Source organism: Thermobia domestica, chromosome 13, assembly GCF_964235325.1.
Source record: "Thermobia domestica chromosome 13, izTheDome1.hap1.1, whole genome shotgun sequence".
NCBI classification, from domain to species: domain Eukaryota; kingdom Metazoa; phylum Arthropoda; class Insecta; order Zygentoma; family Lepismatidae; genus Thermobia; species Thermobia domestica.
Genome location: NC_137466.1, coordinates 72,812,614 through 72,836,101, shown reverse-complemented (window position 1 = coordinate 72,836,101; position 23,488 = coordinate 72,812,614). Strand labels below are relative to the sequence as shown.

The 23,488-nt window shown below is 35.6% G+C and overlaps 2 protein-coding genes across 5 annotated transcripts in view; one reads left to right on the top strand and one right to left on the bottom strand.

Moving 5' to 3' along the window:
• Stat92E (Signal transducer and transcription activator Stat92E) overlaps positions 1–19,623 on the bottom strand; it is a 110,976-nt gene extending 91,353 nt beyond the window's left edge. For all 3 annotated transcript variants that reach the window (XM_081735911.1, XM_081735913.1, XM_081735912.1), the window contains exons 1-2: positions 19,142–19,623; positions 6,379–6,523 (exon numbers count right to left, since the gene is read on the bottom strand). In XM_081735911.1, the coding sequence (XP_081592037.1) occupies positions 6,379–6,506 (128 nt within the window). In that variant the 5' untranslated portion in view covers positions 6,507–6,523; positions 19,142–19,623. The remainder of the gene's footprint in view (positions 1–6,378; positions 6,524–19,141) is intronic.
• Positions 19,624–19,823: 200 nt separating this feature from the next.
• LOC145668242 (calmodulin-like protein 4) overlaps positions 19,824–23,488 on the top strand; it is a 41,268-nt gene continuing 37,603 nt past the window's right edge. The window contains exons 1-2 of one of the 2 annotated variants that reach the window (XM_081735915.1): positions 19,824–19,975; positions 22,255–22,285. In XM_081735915.1, the coding sequence (XP_081592041.1) occupies positions 19,973–19,975; positions 22,255–22,285 (34 nt within the window). In that variant the 5' untranslated portion in view covers positions 19,824–19,972. Of the gene's footprint in view, positions 19,976–20,353; positions 20,556–22,254; positions 22,286–23,488 lie in introns of those variants that run through there. The other variant, XM_081735914.1, reaches the window with a different exon arrangement.

Genomic DNA, 23,488 nt, shown 5'->3' with positions numbered 1-23,488 from the left:
GAAAAATATTCAATGGGATTACGATTCGGGGAGAGAGTGGCAACTCCAAACATGCGCACACATAATCTTTTAAGACGAAATATAGGGCAACATATACCACGGAAAACTCACACATATTATTAAAGGATAACGCACCACTACATCGCACCAGTCATAGTATTCTGCGTGAACCATGCAGAACTTCCCGTGCCCCTAACATGATGCCACCCCGGCACCGCAATAACGATCTCTTTTCATAAAAATGGCTGGATCATAACACGTCCCTCATTCCCATCAGATGCACAGACGCCGAAAATCACTCTTCAGACCACCTGGACTCATCAGTGGACAGTACCTTACTTTACTGTTCCTGGATCCACTTACGGTCCTGATGGTATCCTAATATAAGTGGAACGCCTCTAGTTGGTCGCTTGGGACACCACGTATAGAAGTCGATACGCAGTTTATTGAGTACCATGGGTCTCAGTAGCTACAAAGTCTCGAACTTGGACGTCATTATGCATTTAATATCAGATGCCGTTTCATGTGCTGCGTTATGGTAACCCCATTATTGTCTTCCAATGTTTTCGCTCTCTTGGAGTCTTATCCACAGCAGCGAAATTGCATTACGAGCCACATTCAACTCTGTACTCACAGCTCTCTGATTTTGCTCCATTTGTAGACTTCCGATTATACGGCCACAAGTAAGGTTGTCCAAATGCCTTTTTTATGGCAGTGTCTATGCTTTCTATGCATTTAATCCGTACCTACACAACGAAACACGCCGTACGCAACACTTCACCACAAAGCTGGTTTTATATGTACAACCCGTCGATGATTGATTAATCGCACTCTTAATGGGCACCTGCGTCGCTGACGTAATCTACAGCATCTGTGTGGTGAATAATATAACATTTTCTGGCATCCTCAAAATCACATTTAATGTTATGGTATTTAAATGATTCCTTAATGGTGATTAAATGATTTAACTTCTGAACATGAGAGTATTGAGTGATTATGCAATTAAAATATTTGTGTTAATAGTGTAATTTTTTACTTTTTTCTGCTTATAAAGTTCAGGTATTTTCTCAATTTTCATATTTCAGACGGATTTTCTCCCCCACTTCTATCCTTTCCTGTCCACTGTGCCAAGGAAATTTCTACTTCTATCTGCAGAGAAGCTGTATTTAGGACGATAATTTCGATAATCATTTCAAACACGTGAAAAAAAAAAAAAAAAAAAAAAACTGCACATAGGTTCGATCTAAATAGCTTGACTTTGATATCTCTTAAAATATCTGCATTAAAACTATGTCTTTATAAAATAAATTACTCAACACGATTGGCGCTATCAGAAAAATAATATAATGTGCGTTCTTTTAATTCCTATTTATTTGTTGTACTTACGGAAAAAATTAATCGCCAGAAATAGAGATTTCTTGATATAATTTTACGTTTTACGAAAATAACGAACTGCAATATATTTGGTTGAAGGATAATCTATGAGCTATTTTTCTTTCTACAAATTTAAAAATACACGCAGAAATAATAAAGAAGCATTAGTAAAATGTTTTACTCTTTTTTACATTACTGATTTTTGTGTGTTTTGAAAGAATTAAAATCGAACGGTAAATGGACAAAACTGAGTAATCTCGACACCATTTGCTTTGTGCATTTGTTCTGGGTGTTAATGCCGCCGATATTGCTCGTGAGATTTGTGTTATGTATAGAGAAGAAGTCATGCATCAAAAATACTACCAGCCACTAGTTTCCGTCCTTTAAAAATGGAAATTTTGACCTTAAGGACGGACCATACACCGTTCAACCAAATGTGCACAAAGTACAGCGATTGAATCACCTTCACGAAAATGTACGTCGGAAGATCACAGAATTAGCGGAGCAGATTGACTGTGATCAAAAAACTGTGGTAAACAACATGATGGGCAAGGTTTGGAAACTCGACACTGGAGTACCACACAATTTGAGTGAAAACAATAAAAATCATAACGATTCCAGTTTGCTCCCTCGACGTCGATGAATAGACGGTCACAGTCTTTTCTTTATCGCATTATCACAGGTGATGAAAAATGGGATCTAAGTCAATACGAAGCAATGAGAAGAATGGCTCAGGCTCGACGAATAAGAGACTTCCTACGCAAAACAAGACCCTCACCTTCGAAAGACCACGCTGAATGTATTGTGGAACTGGGAAGGCATAATTCATTGCAACGAACTGTTTGAGCGCAACCAAGCACTCAATGCGAAGCACATGTTCGACAACTGCACCGACCCAACGAAGCAATTCAGGAACAAAATAAAGATAAAACGGCGTTCTTCTGCAATACAACAAACGACGTCAGTCTTCAAATTGCCACAGGACTGAAGCTTCTATTCAACAATTCGAATCAGAAGTGCTGCTTCATTCTCCGTATTCTCCACACTTCCATATCTCTCGAGCACTTTGTGCCGTATATCGTCCAACAATGACATGGAATTGCGGGCTTAGTTGCACAAATTCTTTTGAGTTAAGACCAGGAGGTTCTATCGCCGAGGCATCGAAAAACATATTGAACGATGAAAGTTAAGTTATAAACAACAGAGTATATTATTGATTAACTTTTTAGTTTGTTTGTTTAAAATAAATTAAAAAAAACATAAATTATTCCTTAATCCAATATATAACGAAATCCCATATCACTCGAGTATAATGAAATTTGTACTTATTTGTAGCCGTATACAATAGACTAACATTCATGGCAAAATTCAGTGTTTATAAGCGAAACTCTAGAAGTGAAGAAGAGTACTAACTACGGGAAGTAATAAGTAATTATTAAGTTCTTTAATATATATACTACAAATCTCTGGCGAGTGTGTAAAGAGAGAGATCTCCAACAACTGTAAAAACTGAGTTGCGAAGAAAAGCCATATTCTTCTGCACCGGTGTCTCATATCGCCATTGGCTGAGGAGGTAACACTGTCTTCCGGTTACTATTCGATCATAAGCACACCAGCTCTTTAAATCTCATTTATCTCAAAATCCAATTTCCGGAAGCTGAAATATTTAAGGAAGTCAATGTAGCTAAGAGAAGTCTTATTGCATTTCTTTTCTGAGACTGGCATTCCTGCGCTCTAACAGTGAAGAATATGAAAATTAAATCAATCAAAAGTGAAGTCAAGGGTAAGGAGAAAAGCCTAATCTCAATAAGACAATGAAGAGGGGCACAAATTGTGAATATGAATAGTGCATGGTATAAATAAAGGAAAAAAGAGTAAAAACTGTCGAAGTGGGAACATACAATACAAATGCGAACAATTATGCCAACAACTAAACACGAAGCAGCGATCTTGGTGTAGTGGTTAAGACGCAAGATTATAAATCCAAAGGACGTCAGTTCGAATCCACTCCCACGAGTATTTTTTAAATACTTGTTAATAATGCATACCGTACAGCACATGAGAGGTGGTAAAAGAGAGCGTATTACGCGTTTAATATGTTAAGTAAAAACGAGGTAAAAATTCCAGTGACATTTATTAGAGAAGTAAATCAATGAAAACGAGGAAGCAGATATATCTAATCAGGGGTATGTATCAAAGGGTGGTGGTTGAAAAAACGAAATTTTCCCGAATTTCGCACATGTGAATCTACAATAGGCAAACTTCTTGATAAATGTGCCTATTACAGACACCACAATGTCAAAAATGACGCAAAATTTCTATACATTTTTGCCGATCATCACCCTTTGAGACGAAAACCAGTTGGAAAGTTTCTCTCTCTCCCGCTCTCACTATGTATATGCGCACGCACACACACACACACACACACACACACACACACAAGAGAGAGAGAGAGAGAGAGAGAGAGAGAGAGAGAGAGAGAGAGAGAGAGAGAGAGAGAGAGAGAGAGAGAGAGAGAGAGAGAAGGGAAGATGCTCCCGGAAATAAGAGTGAGATGCGTCCCTTCAAATCGACGAGATAACAAATAGATGCATACATAATAAGAATGCTTAATATAAACAGCTATAAAACATCAAACTGATTATTGCAAGCTCTATACCAAACTATCCGTTCACCTAAGGTTCCAAGATCCGAACCACATACCACTCATACCCCGAATGCCAAAACATTGTGATTCACACAACTCCCCGAAAGTGTTCTGTGCAAACAATCACACGTTTTGGGATGAGGGACAATATTGAGACCACAATATTAAGCTATATAAATACACTCCAACATATTGCTATTCAGATATTTCTACCTACAACTAGTTTCATTCATAACGGTTTTGTTCATACACATTGATTTTTTTTTTTTTTTTTTTTAAATACTGAAATAGAACTTTATTTCAACTAAAAAGACAATACACGGTGCCCCAAGTGGTAAGGTAACCTAAACAAAATTCCTCTTTTAATAAATATTAAACGAGAAAAACATAAAAAATATTTCCTGGTCATCTCCGAAGATTTATCTGTGCCGAACCCTAGTCTCGATTTCGTTTATTGTGGATATCTGTTTCCAACCATTATTTTATACTGAAAAAAAGACACTACCTAACGGAGAATCAAACCGAGATTTTCCATTTGGAAGTATAGCACGATACTACTACTCCAGCGATTGCTCTACCAAAACTGTTGAACAAAAGGTATAGTGTTTCTGTCTGAGAACGAAAACACGAAAAATGTATACTGCAGATCAATGAAGTGTTTCGAATATCCTGGTAATTCCCTTGCCCTTTCTCATTTACTTTTTATTAAGAAAGGAATTTCTATATATTTTTCACTATCCTAGGTTTGTTTAGGTTACCTTACCACTTGGTGTATTGTTTCTTTTAGTTGGAACAAAGTTCTATTTCAGTAAAAAAATCAACGTGTATGAACAAGACCGTTATGAATGAAACTAGTTGTAGCTAGAAATGACTCAATAGCAATATGTTAGAGTGTATTTATATAGCTTAATATTGTGGTCTCAATATGGTCCCTCATCCCAAAACGTGTGATTGTTTGAACACGACACTTTCGGGGAATTGTGTGAATCACAATGTTTTGGCATTCGGGATATGAGTGGTATGTGGTTCGGATCTTGAAATCTTAGGTGAACGGATAGTTTGGTATAGTGCTTGCAATAATCAGTTTGATGTTTTATAGCTGTTTATATTATGCATTCTTATTATGTATGCGTCTATTTGTCATCACGACGATTTGAAGGGACGCATCTCACTCTCAGTTCCGGGAGCATTTCTCTCTCTCTCTGTGTGTGTGTGCATATACATACAGAGAGATGAAGAGTGAAACTTTCCAACTAAGGGTGGTTTTCGTCTCAGAGGGTAATGATCACCAAAAATGCATAGAAATTTTTGCGGCATTTCTGACATTGTGCTCTCTGCAATAGTCACGTTTATCAAGAAGTTTGCCTATTGTAGACTCACACGTGCGAAATTCGGGAAAATTTCTATTTTTCTGACCACTGCCCTTTGATACATACCCCTGATTAGATATATCTGCTTCCTCGTCTTCATTATTTCACTTCTCTAATAAATGTCACTGGAATTTTTACCTCGTTTTCACGTAACATATTAAACGGGTAATACGTTTTCTTTTACCACTTCTCATGTACTGTACGGTATGCATTATTAACAAATATTAAAAAACTCGTGGGAGTGGACTCAGTGTGTCTACTAAAATTCCAAAACGAAATTTCGTGACCATTTCTTAAACTATAAAATTTTGTAACATTCTCAAGAGGGAATTTGGATGTAAATTAGGACGAATTTTCATGTATGCGATAGAAGCTTGCTTTGCTAGCGTCTACAGCCGACCATAGACGGCTGGTGCTAAATTTTGATGTTTTATAGAACAAAATTTTCTAGCCTGTACTTATATTTGAAAAAAAAGAAAGAAAAAAAAGTGACCAAAAAGCTAAATTTCTTGACTTTGATGACCGTTTTCTGATTTTGTGATCGATAGATACCCTGGGATTCGAACTGACGTCCTTTGGATTTATAATCTAGCGTCTTAAGCACTACACCAAGATCGCTGCTTAGTAAATATTCAATTGTTGGCATATTTGTTCGCATTTGTATTTTATGTTCCCACTTCGACAATTTTTACTCTTTTTTTCTTCGTTTACCTGTTTCTGGATTTCTCTTTCGGTGTCGTCCTTTATTTACACCATGCACTATTCGTATTCACAGTTTGTGCCCCTCTTCATTGTCTTATTCAGATTAGGCTTTTATCCTTACCCTTTACAACACTTTTGACTGATTTAATTCTCCACGGTTAGAGCGCAGGAATGCCCGACTCAAAAAAGAGATGTACACTTACTTATCTGACAGAGAATACGTACGTAGTTATCACTACCTAATATTTCTCAGTAGCTGATTTTATATACTAAAGAAATACTTACCACATTTTTTCTTCGATCCATGCCGCAAGAAAATGCCGCACCTCGATTGGGAAGTGCTCTCCATAAACGGCACGCACTTGTTGGAGAGCATCTCCCTGTAGCTGCTGTGCCTTTGTCCACAGGGACATGAGACTGCTTTAACCACCTACCAAGGAAAGAATATGTTTATATCAGTTTGTTGTTCGTGATGGGGCAAATAAGCCAAGTAGATATTTTCACTAAGCTCCATAATCAATCATCAAAGAAACAAGTTCTCACTCATGAAAAAATATTGGCAAAAACACGTGGCAAATAAAATGAGTTTATGAAACTATAAAACTGAATGACCCGCCAGTTTGTAAAATAGGGTGAATTAGGAGATATACATTTCAAATCCTAAACAATTTTGGTTAGGGGTAAATATGACAGACGTCACCTCAAAACATACCCTTGAGAAACAACATACATGAGGATAATTACCCTTGAGAAACAACATACATGAGGATAATTACTCTAAGTGCGAAATACCACACAAAAGTCCGGAAGAATTCCCGAACTTAGGGAGCAAAGGGCGCTTACAAATAAAATGGTCACTAGACCGAATATCGTCTTGAGAAGCAGTAAGATATATGATTAATATATCCTACTGGTATCATAGTGTAAATGGAACGTCTTCTGGTTGTTGAATTTAGGGTTGCAATTCTATTTCCCATTTTGTCTAAAACATATTCAATGGCATATGGGATTAGGATTCAGCGAAAAGATGGGCACTCCAAACACGCGCACACATTATTTGAGGATAACGTACCAACACGGTCCTTACGGTCCTGATGGTATCCTAGTGTAAGTGGAATGCCTCTAGTTGGTCGCTCGGGACACCACATGTAGCTGTCGATACACAGTTTATTGAGTGCCATGGGTCTCAGTAGCTGCAAACTCGAACTTGGACGTCATTATGCATTTAATGCCAGGTGCCGTACCTGTGCTGCGATTAATATTAGTGGAAAAAGTGTTACGAACAAGAGTAATGCTAGATCGGCAGTCTCTCTGAAAACCCGATACTTACTTGTGCTAGGAACATTCTGTAAATATAATTCCATCGAACATATTTTTTTTTTTTTTTTTTTTTTTTTTTAAATCATGTTGATTAGCTAAAAACTGTAATTTCTAGAAAATGCTTCAATTCACTTTTAGGGCTATACTTAAAATTTTGTACAGCTCTTTAAGCTGTAGATCTGTTTTGCATATAGTCTTAACGCTGGAAAGAGATGTCAACCAAATAACCAGCCCAATCCTACAATTAAGACAAAAAGATTTTCTTCCTAATACATGGTAAGTTTTATGAGTTATCAGGGTTTGAAAAACTCCGGGTTTAAAAAAAAAAAAAAAAAAAAAAAAACACCTGAGCCCATGTGCGGTTTTTCGGTTTTTTTTCGAAATATTTCAATGTTTTTGAGGTAAAAGTGTTAAAATGTCATTTATATTTCAAGATTATCATTGTCACAATTGTCTCAACAACTTTCTATTCACTGCAACTTTGAAAAAACGGCCAGCATTTTGAAATTTTACGCTGGATCGCTGCCAAAGTGTATATAGCAAATTTAGAGTGTCTCGTGCTTCCACTCTGAACATGTCAACTTAAAAGACCAAAAATTGCACTTTGTAGCGTGGATATCCGCTATTTTGAAAAAAGAATGGCCGTCATTTTGAAAATTTACGTTGGTACGCCGCCAAAATCTATACAGGAAATTTAGTGTATCTCGTGCTTGTACCCTGAAAATTTAAACTTTAAAGACCGAAAGTGATACAATGTAGTATGTGTGGTACAGGCAGACGAACGAGCAAATGTAGATCGAAACATCCCAGGAGCCTCAGTGACGTTCGCCAAATATGAACACCAAAAACATTAATTTAAAACAGATATAGTTCGTGTTTTATAAAATAAATGTTTCAAAATGTCTAATACGACATAAATATTTTCCAGTCTAAAATAAATAGTTTTATTGCTGGAGTTCACTTCCGATACTTTGTTCAGTTACGGGAATTTCCGGAGCACTTGTTGCAAGACTGCTCTTTCGAGATAATTAATTTAAAACAATTAACACAGACATAATTCATATTTTATAAAGTAAATGTTTCAAAATTTCTTAAATGAAATTCAATAGCTTCCAGCGTAAAATAAATAGTGTTCTTGTTGAATCATTCAGTTGCGACGCTTTGTGCGTTGAATTGCGGGAATTTCCCGAGCACTTCTTACGCGACTTTTTTTTTTTCTTTCGAAAATGCAACTTTTTCTTGGTGTACCAAATTTTACTGAAGAATACTTGTGTTACCATCAAATGTAATAAAACAATAATACTAATAGTTTTACTAATGCACCACATATTTACTGGTAGTACCGGCACCTATGGCCTTAAACCCGATGAGGGATAACGTCCCTCGGCGTCGCCCAGTCAGCGAGCACACTTTTCACGAAAAGTATTTTCTAAAACATAAAATTGCCTATCTTAATTCAAACAGACTATAAGCATAATCTATACATTAATTTGTTCTATAATTACTTCAAGCTAAGGTTTTCTTTTTTTAAATTATATTTTTAAGTCATTCAGTGCATTCAGAAGTTTATAAAAGTCTTATGTTGTTGTATACCCTAACGTGAAAGCATCTATTTCGCCCAAGAAAGTCAAACATCTGATAAAAATCACTTTCAATGTAATCACCTTAGTTGTACCAATAACTAAGTTAGACAATACACTAACAAAAAGCTCAAAAACCCATGTGTTTTTTTTTTTCAGATGGGACCAACCCGAAAAAACCCGGTGTTTTTTTTTGGGGGGGGGGGGCACTTGGGCAAACCCTATGAGTGATTCAATGTAGAGTTTCGACCTTACAGTAAAATTGGTCAGACGAATTTACAACATTGCATAGTTAATAATGTGGTTTCTAGAATCCAAATATTTTATTTAATAAAACCATACCTACTTAGCAGATTGCTGAAGTATCTAATATAGGATACATCCTCAAAAACTGATCCGATCTGTGTGCTTTCCGATTAGCACAGTCTCCCAGATTTAATACAGATTTGAGATTAGTGTTGTAAAAAAACGGTTTTTTTTCTGTGAAGTTTTTTTTCAATAAAAAACATCGTTCTTTTTCATGTTTTTTTTCAAAAGTCTGTTTTTTTTCTGGCAACTATTATTTATTGATTTATGTTGCAGATTATTGAAATAATCAACAGAACTTGAGTCGAAGCCCTCGTAACTTACAAATCGTTTGTTTCTTCGAACCTATACGAGCAAAATTGTGTGATTATTCCTTTCGGTTCCAGGCCATTTTTGGCGTTTTCCTACATTTCCAGTTAGTGACTTATTGCTCAAAAACTATTCATTCGATTGATATGGTTAAGGCCTGGTTTTTAAGAAAATGGATGTGGCTATTTTTTGGTGTAAGTTGCATTGCAGTGTTACCAACGGGTGGGAAATTATTGAGGGAAATGTAGGGGTGAAAATTTACAAAAAATCCCTAACCAAATTTAAAAATTTTTTTGTATCTAGCACCACAGCTGCTATATGGGTTCAAGTAACCTAAAGAAATCTTTGGTGTGTTGACTAGGTACAGTGAAATCCTGAAGTCGCTGGCTTCCATTCAAAGAGGGAAAGAAAAAATTCTGTCATACACATGAAATTTTGACACTTTTTACGCCTAAGAGGCAAAAACCAAATATGCCGGGGTACAGCTTCTCTAATTATCCTATTGAAACTTTTTATAGTGCGTTCTGTAGGGCAAGGAGGAAGCTTTCAAGTAGTGGTGCGTTTGTTTCAATGTAGCCAGTAAGAGGGTAATAATAGAGGGGAAAAGGGAAATTTTCCGAATTTTTCACCTAATAGCGGGAATTAATTGTTTTTTTGGCTGGAAACGCTGCCACCAGACAGACAAAAACTATCTGAAAATAAACCGTAGTACTCAAAGAATATATCCTACAAGTATCATGGCGATATATAACAAAGTAAGCATGAAATTGAAAAAAAAAATCTCATTCTACCTCAGAAGTTCACCATTTTCTTACCATTTCCAGAACATGGTTTATTATAAACCTCAACTGTACTTCCCCTAATTATTCTAGTGAAACGTTTTATGGTGCGCTGTGTAGGCTAAGGATGAGGCTGTTAGACACTGGTACATTTGTTTGAATGTAGCCAACAAGAAGGAAATAATAGAAATAAAAAAGGGAATTTTTCCCAAAATTTGCCCCTAAAATCTGGAATTAAAATTTTTTGTAGCTACCAACACTACTATCAGACACACACAAACTATCTTAAAATAAGCTTTGGTATCCCTCTAATATATCCTACAAGTTTTGTGATGATATCTAATAAAGTAAGCATGTCAATAAAAAATATCTCATTCTACCTTAAGAAAAATCACAGTTATCTTTCCAATTAGAGAACAAGGTCCACTGTAAACCTCAACTGTACTTCCCCTAATTATCCTATTGAAACTTTCTATAGTGCGTTGTGTAGAGCAAAGAATAGACTTCCAGATACTGGTACGTTTGTTCCGATATAGCTAACAAGAGGGAAATAATAGAGACAAAACATATAATTTTTCCAAAATTTCCCCCTAAAATCTGGAATTAAAATATTTTGTAGCTGGCAACACTGCAACCATACAGACGCAAACTATCTTTAATTAAACATTAGTACACCACTAATATATCCTACAAGTATTATGGCGATATTTAAGGAACAAAGCTTCTAATTACCAAAAAGATATTACGGTAAACAGAAGAGTAAGGAAAAACTAGAAAAATCAAGGGCTAGAACCTAAATACGAATTTTACGTGCGTCCCCTAATTATCCCATTGTAACGATCTGTACTTTCGTTTGTTAAATAAGGACAAATGTTCGATTGGCGTAAGTTGACTTGCACTCGAACGTATAGGTACGGATTTATAAACAAAAATTTCTAATTTTTTGCCCAAATATAGGAGAATTTTAATTTCCCTAATTGGCAACACTGCACGCAGGCCCGTCCAATTGATGTCAACAGTTAGGTATCTATCCGAGGTATCTACCTGGCAAGTCTTAAGGATATATTTCTACAACGAAGGAAGCTACAAGGGAAAAAAAGGTAAAGGAAATTCGAAATTAGAAAATTCTCGATTTTTTTACTGGGGTGAAATTTGAGAAGGAAATTCGACACCAGAAGAAAAAGAAATTAATATGATAAACTATAGTCCAACCACATTTTGCAAGAACAATATCCCGATATCTTAATTAGTGTCCACACTGGAGCGGATTAAACAAGTGACACACCTGTGTGTGCCATTTTGGCCACCTGGGCCACCGAGTACACATTTGATTACATTTTTTTAACTACTAACTCGTGTTGTTGTTGTAGTTATAGTCTCGACTAATAATAATATCGTTGTAAACAATAACTTTATAGGGAAAATTTTCTCTCCTTTTTACATCTTAGTTCCAACACTGTTGGTGAGAAATGTAGAGTGTTTCAAAATAAATTTTGGGGTTTTAAGTCTTCGTAGTACTTACTACATTTTACGTACAATTATGAGCAATGCATCAAGTAAAAGAGCACCTTAAACAGTCTTTACTACAAGTGTTCAATGTGAGATTCATTCATCACACGGCACACATCTAGTCGATAGGCGAGAAAGGCCCATAGACTTTTCGCCATATGGCACAAAACACATTCAATTTAGGGGAGTTTCGTTTATAATTGTAAGTTAATTGTAATAGATACTACAAAGTTTCAAAACCCTAATATTAATTTTGAAACACCCTGCATTACTTCAAATTGAGTCGGGGGCCGCGGTGGCTCAGTGGTAGAGCGTTCACCTCTGGTGCTTGGGGTCTCGGGTTCGATCCCAGCACCCGCCAAGTGAACTTTGTGGTGGACAAACATCGTGTGCGTGGGTTTTCTCGGGGTTCTCCCGTTTCCTCCCACTTTCTTCATTCCACCATTTCATTCATTACTCATCATCCCCGTCTCCTTTAGCCTCACCGGCATAACCGTGGGACGTAAAACTCAAAGATTTCATTTCATTTTTCAAATTGAGTCATCCTATATTCAGGTCCTAGTCAATTTGTCGCCTTGTGCAATGGCATAATTTGCCGCCTCCCCCTTTCTCCAGAAAGAACAAATCTTAGAAGTCATGATTTTAAGTATGCTACTTCAGCATGAACAACAAAGGTGAGGGTAAGTGCAGTCGCACTCAGAAAGGCTTAAATACTTACTAAAAATGCAATTCCGTTGTGTATGTTTCTTTTTCTTTAAATGTGAATCTATTATGATAGTGAAAGATAAAGCAAACATACCTGCAGAGGATAGATGGTAATCCTTTTTATAGAATTCACTATCGAGCTTCAATCTCAATGTATCAGTTTGCAATTCCAGTGCAACTACATCTTTTATCTTTATTTCTTGATTTTTCTTCTACATCATCTAACATTTTTTAAAAAACTTGTTTCTATCTTCAATGATAAGGAACTTGCTTCTGACAAAAACAAGACTACTTTCATATCAAAACTGTGATAACATACGAAATGGAACAGATATTCACTACTATTCGAGAATTGAATTCTAGCATTTGACAACAATCAAGCAATTTGTGCTCGGATTTATTCGACCATTTGCTTTAGCATTGTCCATGTGGTCTTAAACTAATGCAACCTAAAAACATAATTTATGAATGTAGTATTCAAATAGAAGGTCAGCTTAGTAAATGTAACTACCATCATCATGAAGTATGTTTCCAACAAGAAATATTTAATTTAAATAATATACTTATGACAGATTTTGCCGGACCATCCAAGCTTGCCGTTCCACGCAAATGCACGTGTTGCATATATACAGTGGCGTATTTAGGAGGGTTTCCCGGCTTAAGCCCCCCCCAAAATCTTACTTACTATAATAAAGTATATGAAATATCTTGCAGAATTTTCACATTTTCAGGCAAAGCCCCCCCCCCGAAAGTTAGCAAAGCCCCTCCCGAAACAAAATCGTAAATACACCACTGTATATATGGTAGAGCCGGTTCTGCATATCATATATATCTAGTCGACAAATTATTTATATATGACATTTAGAAAAATACTATTAGGCAAATTAGTATTAGTTTTTACCTTTAGACAAGTTATTGGAATTTTATACTGTTCGTGACATTATTTTCGTACTTATTAAAGGCCTGCTTTCACGAAAAAACAAAATTTCATTTCTACTTTTATTTCTTAGTTGATATTGATGAAAACTGCTGAAACCCGAATTGTTAATAGGTATGGTATTCATGTAAATTGTAAAATATTTGTAGCGTATCAGTATCTAGCGTTTAATTTATGTTGCATTTTACGGTGATTATACCTACATAAAAATATTTAATACTTAAATAGACGTAGGATGCATTACAAATGAATATTTGAAAAAAAAACGAAATTTAGAAAAAAAACGAGAGGCAATGTTTCTTTTCTTAAAAAAAACGTACATTTCTGAAAAAATACGAACCGTTTTTTTTCTATTTACAACACTATTTGAGATCATTCAAGTTGAAAGAATACTAGGTACAATATTTACATATAAAGTAGACAATTATGTTCTCTAGCAACTCCACGTAATTTTATGCATGGCGGATTGTCTTAAATCAGCTGAATTTTTAAAAAATAGAAATCGTTATTTAAATCAAATTCCGCAATAAGTTAATTTGAAGTGAAAACAAGTGAAATCCTATTTGGGTTCTGTCATTTCGATTATAGAAGATAATAACCGTAAGAAGCAAAAATATAATTGTAAAACAACCAGATTGTATAAAGTAGTTGTATAATCATGCAGTAGATATAGAGAATATCTAGATTTCAACGGGTAACCAAGTAACGGCTTTCTTCTTTTCATAACATAATGCTTAATCGGGAATCGTTAACTGTTCCACCGGGAAAATCACCATTCAACATTTAACACGAAAATTCTTTTGTGTGTACGTCTGTTTGTTTGTTCCCAGATAATATTGGCGTATTTAGGGAGGTCCGATCATCTCCATGAAATTTGAATTTTTTCTATGCTTTACGTAACTTTAGGCGAAATTTATGTATTTTAGACGTATTAAATCACCGGAGAAAAAAAAATAACTTTGGGCTTGGTCCTCACTTGCTTTATGTTCAGCTATGTTCGTTTTAGGGTTCTTTAACAATTCAATTTCTCTCCTTTTGATATAATCATGATTGGTGCACTGTCCAAAGCCCGCTGGGAAAGTAAAATTCAACCCAATACTTTCACTTAAATGGCATAATTAACATTTAACACTAATTCCTAATGTTTTTACTTCAATTTTCGCCGTATATTATACGAGGAGAAAAATGTGATTTAAATATTAAAAAATCGATTTAAATAAGATGTTCTTCCACAAAGATTTTATTCGTTTACAAGGTATAATAAGAGGTTTCTATCTAAGCATAAACATACAATGAAATATACATCAATTTAAAGTAAATTTTACGCTGAATGCAAATTAAGTTACAGAAGTTACTATATCTACAACAATAGGTGATAATTTAGAAAATGTGACATAGGAAGTTACATTTAAATTTGTACAAAAATGATTTTGACGAGCCTGTATTTAATCGAATACCCACGTGATGTGATAATTAGATTGCATCGTTTTGGGATGGAAATCACTAACAAGGAGACTCACGAATGTGTAACTCACCCATTTGAATGAAATTTTGTATACTTGTTGAATATCGAAAAATAATCGACACGTATATATATATTTCAGTAGTGGTGCGGGTTTAAGGGTAGAAACCAATCTTCGAACGGTTTCTTAAGGGTAGTCTCCAAGCATAGACAGAAAACAATCATTTAATACGGAACAAATTATACTGCCAGGGGAGTAGGACAGATGATTCAGAATCTGTGAAAATTACAAAATTCAAAATGGCGGATCCAATATGGCAATTACAAAAAAGTCTTGAAATGCTCTGCAGTTAGCCAAGAACAATCACAATTGACAAGTGTTACTGCAGAAGGATGCAGACCAATTTGAAACATCTTTCTGTACTTACTATAAAAAGGGGTGCTTCCTGAATGTGAATTCCTTCGCATCTCACTATTTGGGTGTTTATTTAAAGTGAGTCTCCTCACCTCTTACCAGGGTTGGCAAAAACCATGGTTTTTATTGAAAAAACCAGAAGACCCGTTATTTTGGGTGGGGGTTTAAACTTTTTTTTTTTTTTTTTTTTTTTGTTTAAATAATTTGCTCTATGTATTTATATCACATATGGGCAGAAATAAGTTTGTTTCACCATGGTGTTATCATGCAACAACCGGATTATGCTGGAAGGGGTCACATATACCCTAAGCTTAAAGCGGAGTCCAAACCATTTCTCGATTTACATCCGAAACAAGTTGTCCTTCAATTTGAACTAGAAACCGGGACTAATGCAACGGTGTGCTACTAAAAGCCTACGTCAAATGAAATGACAATGACCAAAATACAGAATAGAATTGAGAGCAACCACGTAACATTGCAATAGTTTGACACTAGTAATATCACACTTCTAAACATGAAATCCTGGATTGTTACACTGTGCGAAAATGCTCCAACGGTAAAAAGTAACATCCTAGACAATCCTTCTTTATAGGTATTCACTCATTTTAACTGTAAAATTGCCATTTTACCACCGACTATCCTTGGCTGGCATTTAGTATCTCCCCCATATCCATCGACGGCTCCGAAGCCGGTTACCACGACTTACAATGAGCTATCTTAAACTATAACTGGGAACCCCTAGCCTAACCGAAATAACGAACCGTAATCACTACTCGGTGAGCCAGAGTCACAACCAAGTGATCTGTGCGAGAAACTAGATAACTATTCTTACGGAGTACCCTTAACTGTACATTGATTAGCAGGATTTATTTACTTTCTTATAAAATAGAAATGTTAAAGATATACCACATTGACTAGACACCTAGTCTTCCCTTCCAAGCGCTGCTATCGGCTGAAGGAATTCAACTCCCTTTGGTCGAGGCTTTTTCGCTTAGCAACAAATGAACCCTTATTGACTCAACGCGTGGGTGCTTCGAGGGTTTGAGCTTTAGTTCCCATTTTTGCCACGGGTCAAGACATCTTGGCAGCACTATACTATCATTGTTCTGAATCAAGAACACATTGAAACCAACTGTAGACATCACACAGAGCTGTAATAATGGCGTGTCATAAAAACACGGCCAGTTGTTGGTTTAATATGGAAACACTGACAATATGAAACGGTGTCAATACATGTTGCTTGCAACCAACTCTCGTACAGATAGAGGCATTAGTCGAACAGACCGTTCTACCAAATTTTGACAAATTTCTTACATTTTCTGGTTAGGTTGGAGCTTTGTATTCCTTTTAGCACAGCATGCACTAAATGAGGAGCTCCATTACTACTTGCAGATTGACTCCAGGGCGGCTCAGTATAAATAGTGTTGACGTAAAGCATAACAACTACAGTGCATAAAACACAGGGTTGGCAAAAACCATGGTTTTTATTAAAAAAAACAAATAAACCGGTTTTTTTGGTTTAAACCAGTTTTTTTTGGTTTAAACCAGGTTTTTATGGTTTAAATAATTTGCTCTATATATTCATATCATATATGGACAGAAATAAGTTTGTTTCGCCTTGATGTTATTATGCGACAACCGAGTTATGCTGGAAGGGGTCACATAAGCTTAAAGCGGAATAAAAACCGCTTCTCGAGTTACATCCGAGAGAAATTGTCCTCCATTTGAACTCGGAACCAGGACTAATTGGCCACAAATGCGATACGTCTGCCGACTCACTCACGAAGGAATCCTGATAAAAAAAAACGTTGTACTGATCTCTGTCAAGAGTAATTTCAGAAGGACAAAAAGATAAACAGTTACACAACTGAAACCATTACACAGAATTACACATGAACAATTTCAAAGTACTACGAAGTACAGAAGAACTAATTTAGTTCAAGTTAGTTAATAACGACTTTTATTGGTCCAAATTAAAGAAATACACCGACTTAATCTGCATATCAATAAGAAAAGTGAATAAAGATACGAATTATTTGAGTCCACTTTGGCTCAGACTCATTTATACATAAATAGATACCAAAGATACTTATTTCACTAAATGCCTCTCGTGAGGTCTGTATGACCCCCCCCCCCCATACACACAAAAAGTACGGCATTTTCGATGTATTTTATCAATAGTAAACATTGAAACGAAACAATATTTAGAATTTTTCTTCGACTGCAATTACATAACAATAATAACTACAAAAAAAATCACAAAATAAACGTTTATAAACTTATTTAAAAAAAAGTTGCTTTTGTAGTATAATCTTTTGGAGTAATGAATGGGGAATTTAGGTTTGAATATAATACGAATAATATACGGGAGTGAAACGTGATAACCCACAAATGTGTGTTCATCAAGATTTTACAAACACTTACACTTTTACGAACATTTTTTGTTTTTTGGTTTAAACCAGCCAACCCTGATAAAACACGAACAAACTTGTGGTAGTTGGCCACTAAAAAGCACGAATGCTGTCTAACAGAGTCAGGGAAAAGAGGAGCAAGGGACACGAGCAGTAGCGACGGAGTGTGCTCATAGGTACCAGGCACATCAGTGACTGGCGGTATACTCATAAAGGTGTATAGTGAAAGACCACACATATAATACTTTCACTAGTGTATCACTCAAAATTCATTTCAAGACGCTGTACACTGGAACTAATCTCTTATATTTACTTTCTCATTCCTTCACGAAAAATGTTTCACATCGTATTTTACCTATAAATTTTCTATTTAAATTTATAAATTTTTGCTCCAGTGAACCCCAGATACCGCATGCGTGGGTTTCCATTTCGGGAAGGTTCTAGAACACAGGTTCCCCATATAGATTAGTACCTAGGTTGGTTCCTTTCTGTACCAAAGTTTCAGATAGTATTGCCGAGCGAGCGTTAGCGAGTGAAGGGGGATAGAGCCCCGCAGGGCTCGTTGTTTTTGGTCTTTATTACAGCTAAATGGGAAGGGGGACCTGTGTGGCTGTGTTCTAGAACCTTGCCGTGGGTTTCCCGTTTCTTCATTTCCCATCATTACCTCTCTTGTAGCCTACACATTGGGACGTAAATCTGAGATTTCATTTCCTTAGATAGGAGAAACTTGCAAATCATTGAGGAAATGTAATTATTTACGCCTTGCCGTAATTTGCTGATGGACACCCTATATATGCGAATCCAAATGTGAATAAAATAATCTGCAGTCATTAGCAAATTCGTTACCGTCCAGATAACCTTTTTTTCTATTGGGTTTATGAAGATCCCCTTACTATCCACACGAGTTGCATGTGGAGTACCGAAGAACAGGAGACCCATGATTCTTTCTACATTAATACGTTTGTATTCAAATGACATTTTTTTTTATGTACTCTTCAAAGCATATGGCACACATATTTCGAGATGATATCACTGCAAATCATGGGTTAATTCTGCAATATACGCATGAGCTTCGGTAAACAGCTTTCAGCATTCGTGAATATGAAAGATGAAGGGGGAGAAATACACTGGACATATCCCTTTTAAGAATATTCAGTACTCATTTCGATACAGAACTAATTAGCAAAAATGTTTTCATACTAATGAAAACTACTAATAATGGAATTAACACAAGTTTACATTCACAAACGAATAAGTTTCAATATATTGCAATCAATTGGTCCAGCACCACTATCTATCTTCACAGTCAACTTACCAGGATTATTTTCTGTGTTCAATTCGCAACTGAAGATATACAATAATATGGTTTCACACTGTTCTAAATTATATCACTGCGTACACACTTTTACATGCGTTAATTAAATGAACTTTCAACAATCAATAACAAAAACCTTAGTACTTTGTCTTCCTTGGATCCGCAATTACCCTGCCAAACATCAAAGAAAATGGCTAATCACGTGACCTCACAGACTATTCCCTACGGGTACTTCAGCTGCACGATTATTTTGAAAAAGTGTTTTTTACTACTAAAAATCAAAATTTAAAGTATTTACAGAACGTATATATTTATTTAATGCAAAATCTTGCTACTAGTTGACGTTTTTCAATTTCTCAACCACATTATATTTCTTCAGACTGTTTTGTATCGATACGCGCATTGCACGCAACAAACCGGAAGCACTTTCCACAAGTTTTATTTAAATTGTATTTAGCAAAATATATGAAGACAACAACATAAATCATGTTCAACTAATGATTTTTTCATTTGGTGGAAAATGGAGCTATATTTTTAAGTTACTTGAGAAACATGACAGGAAATAAATTGCAAATAACAGAAATTATTTTGAGCTCTGCCGAGTTTCTGGAATTGCAACTTGTCCGCCCATTTCAACACACTGGCTCCGCCTTTCCGGTCGTGTTCAAGGTCATAATTTGGCAATGTTGCCAATGCACGTAATTTAGGATAAGCCCTCAGTGTTTACGAGAAAGAAGGTTAAAGAATAAATTAAACTGTTGTGTAATTTTACACATTAAGTAAATACCCAGTTTTCCACAAAAATTAACTAAATTAAGTGAATTTATAGAAATGGTAAGTAAATATACTGTTGATTTTTTTTTTAAATCGGAAGGTTCAGGTATGAAGTTTCACTAGTGCAGAATAGCATTATAGAAAATGGTCATTTATTTTTTAAATTAGTAAATGCATACGAAAGAAGATTGCCTTGATATTAATCTAGCTGCTATCCCATTTTATGGGGTATTAATGTCTAAAATCTACGTTTATAATGTCTGTTACAAACGTTACTAAATTTCACGTAATCAAAATATGGCGTAGATTAAGTTTAGGTGTCGAATTTTAGTTTAAGGGGTCAACCTTTTTCTGTATAAAAAAAAAAAAAATCGCTAATATCCAAGTCGGTAGGGGAATAGTTAAGAAAATTCTTGTTGTTTTGATGTCATAAGCGCCGCTATATGTGGAGGCGGAAATGTTTTGACGATCATGGCAAAAGCCACAAATGCGTTTGGTGCAAAAATGGCATAAACTCGCTTACGCCTTTATCACATCGAATTCCTCAATTTTCGTGTGGTCAGGATACAGCAGTAATGCCTTAGTTTACGTTAGGACTAACGAGTTGAATTGTGTTTACATTCCCTTAGGTACGCTTCGGGTAAGTATACATAGTCTACAGCTTTTGTACAGTATATCTACAAAATGTACCTCTGTTCTATTCTTAAATTGAGCTTTTTCGTTGCTGAGTGGTTAGCGTACGCGCCTTTGTCGTGGGAAACCCGTGTCCGATTCCCGATGGGAGTTCATGTGGTTCGGATTCCACGTTAATCAGAAGGTCCCGTCTCATAGCCTCGCTGTTGAAAGAGACGGTTATAGTTAAGGAGCCGTACTTCCCATTTAGGGAAGGACGAGAAACGCCATACTTTCAGGAATTATTCATTGACTATCTAGGATGTTAAAAAGTAGGTAATAGACTGAGTTCTTGCCCTTGTACTTGCCGATATGCAGTGGTGGACACAGAAGGGGCTGGACGCCCCCCCCCCCCCGCTGAAGAAAATTGTAACTCTTTTAGAGTAGTTCCAGCGAGACGAGATGACCAATATATCTATATGTATTTTTTTTTCTTGCAACACATTAGACCATAAATCTTGTTCACAGTCTATTGATAGGACAATCTAGTTAATATCCTCAAGTTTTACAGCGGTTGTATTTTGCGTCTTCTCGGAACTTTCCTATTACACAAGAGCGAAGAGATACAAACCTTCCATGATCCAGTGGCAGATCTAGATGGGAAAACACTATAGGGGAGCCAGCAAGAGAAAGTCTGACAGCTCGCAGTGACATTGCCACTACTCACGTGTCAAGGCTTTTTTCGGTGCATCTATAGTGGCAATTTAATTAATGATGTAAGACAGAATTACTGTGATTGGTGACACTAGTATCTAAGTAGGTTCTGCATTGTCCCAACGCATACAGTAAGAAACGTCAGAGACCATTTCTTGTTGGTTGGCCCTGCTATAGTCATCAACAAAATCGGCATGTTTTTCCAACGTGACGACACGATAGTAGTATTTTTCTGTCACTATATTAAATCAATAAAATCATACTCTCAACCTATTGTTACTAGAAACTAACTAATGTCCCGAAGTGTTACAGCGGGGATATTTTATACCCTTTCGAAACCTTCTGTCCGTTTGCACAAGAACGAAGATATATAAACTTTACGTGGCCCAATATCAGAAAGGGGCGCGCATTCAAATACAGTTCTATTTGTGTTTTTTCAACAGCGTGACAAGAGTATTTTTTGTAACTATATTACGTCAGTAATCTCCTGGTAGTGCAAACTTGCTGTTATCCTCAGGTGTTAAAGCGAGCAATAATATTGCGCTCCTTTTGAATCTTCCATTCCTTTTGCGCAATAATAGAGATGGATAAACGCTCTGAAGTTGAATGTCTGCCTTATTGATTTTTTTTTTTTTTTTTTTAACTGAACGTTCTTTGCTCAAACTAACAGCAGCAGTTCTTATTTTAAAATAGAAAAAAAAGAAGCTTTTCAAAATTAAATAATCCTCTTTATATTGTATTGCTAACATCTTTTGTGTTCCGTTTTAAATAATACTATACTATATTTAAAAATATTTGTTATACTATATTTAAAATTTTATTCATTATTAGTGATGCAGTTTTGGGTTAGAGAAAATCAAATTTGAGAGAAGTAAGGAAAGTTCTCTCAGAAATTTTCAACAAACATCATTAAAATGTTTAAATTAATCGCTAAAAAATGTATATGTTATTTTATATACTGATTGTAATATATTTATCGTGGTACTGACTTTTTATTTCGTTTTTCTTTACAGGCTCGTTATTTTCGAGAGCAAGACATTGATGGTAAGTATATTACTTTAGTATATTCTGACCCAAATAGACATAAAATTAAACAAAGACTTCATGTCCTGTGGTGATGGCCACTTTAACAGAGATATAGTCTATTACGGAAATCCTCGTAATAGTAAAAGATACAACAAATATGTAACTATGTGTTGGCGCGATCTCTTGGAGGCGAGATAATGTAGTAGGGAACTATATAAACTGTGCTGTGTATCCGCCACTGTATCGTATTTTATTTCTCGTCATGGTTCGAAGCTATTGGTCACAAAAGTCACAAAATTTAGTTTTTGGGTCACATTTTTTTTTTTTTTTTTTTTTTTTTAAATTATCTGTACAAATATAAGTACAGACCAAGGTTAGCAAAAACCGTGGTTTTTATTGAGAAAAAAAACCGGTTATTTTGGTTTAAACCGTTTTTTTAAAAACTATTTTTTTGTTTTTGTTTAAATAACGTGCTCTATGTATTTATATGACATATGGACAGAAATAAGTTTGTTTTCCCGTGGTGTTATATAAAATAACCGAGTTATGCTGGAAGGGCTCACATAAGCTTAAAGCGGAATCCAAACCGCTTCTCGGCTTACATCCGAGAGAAATTGTTCTCCATTTGGACTCGAAACCGGGACTAATTGGCCACAAATGCGATACGTCTGCCGACCCACTCATGAAGGACTCCTAATAAAAATACGTTGTGGTACTGTACTGATCTTTCCATACTTGTTAATATAATTGTCAAGAGCTATTTCAGAATGACATAACGATAAACAGTTGCACATGTGAAACCATTATATAGAATTGCATATGGACAATTTCAAAATACTGCAGAATACAGAAGAACTAATTCAGTCCAAGTTAGTTCACCATGACTTTTATTAGTCCAAGTTAAAGGAATACAACGACTTAACCCATTTCTTCCCAAATTAATTTTTTGTTCACAAATTTCGTATGTTTTTGATATTTTCCTTAATTGGGAACTGTTAGTCCAATGCAGTGATTAACTTTTTGTTAACCCACATTAACCACCTGATTAACCTTGTTTCAATAATGGAACAGCGGGCACGACAGGGTAGGTATAAATTTAGGTAAAAACTAATACAAACTTCGAGTTTGAGTGACTGTATTGATATTTATTATTAAAGTTTTTTTTTTAATTAACTAATTTCTAGTTTTTATATAGAGCATACAATATTATGTTGAATGAGA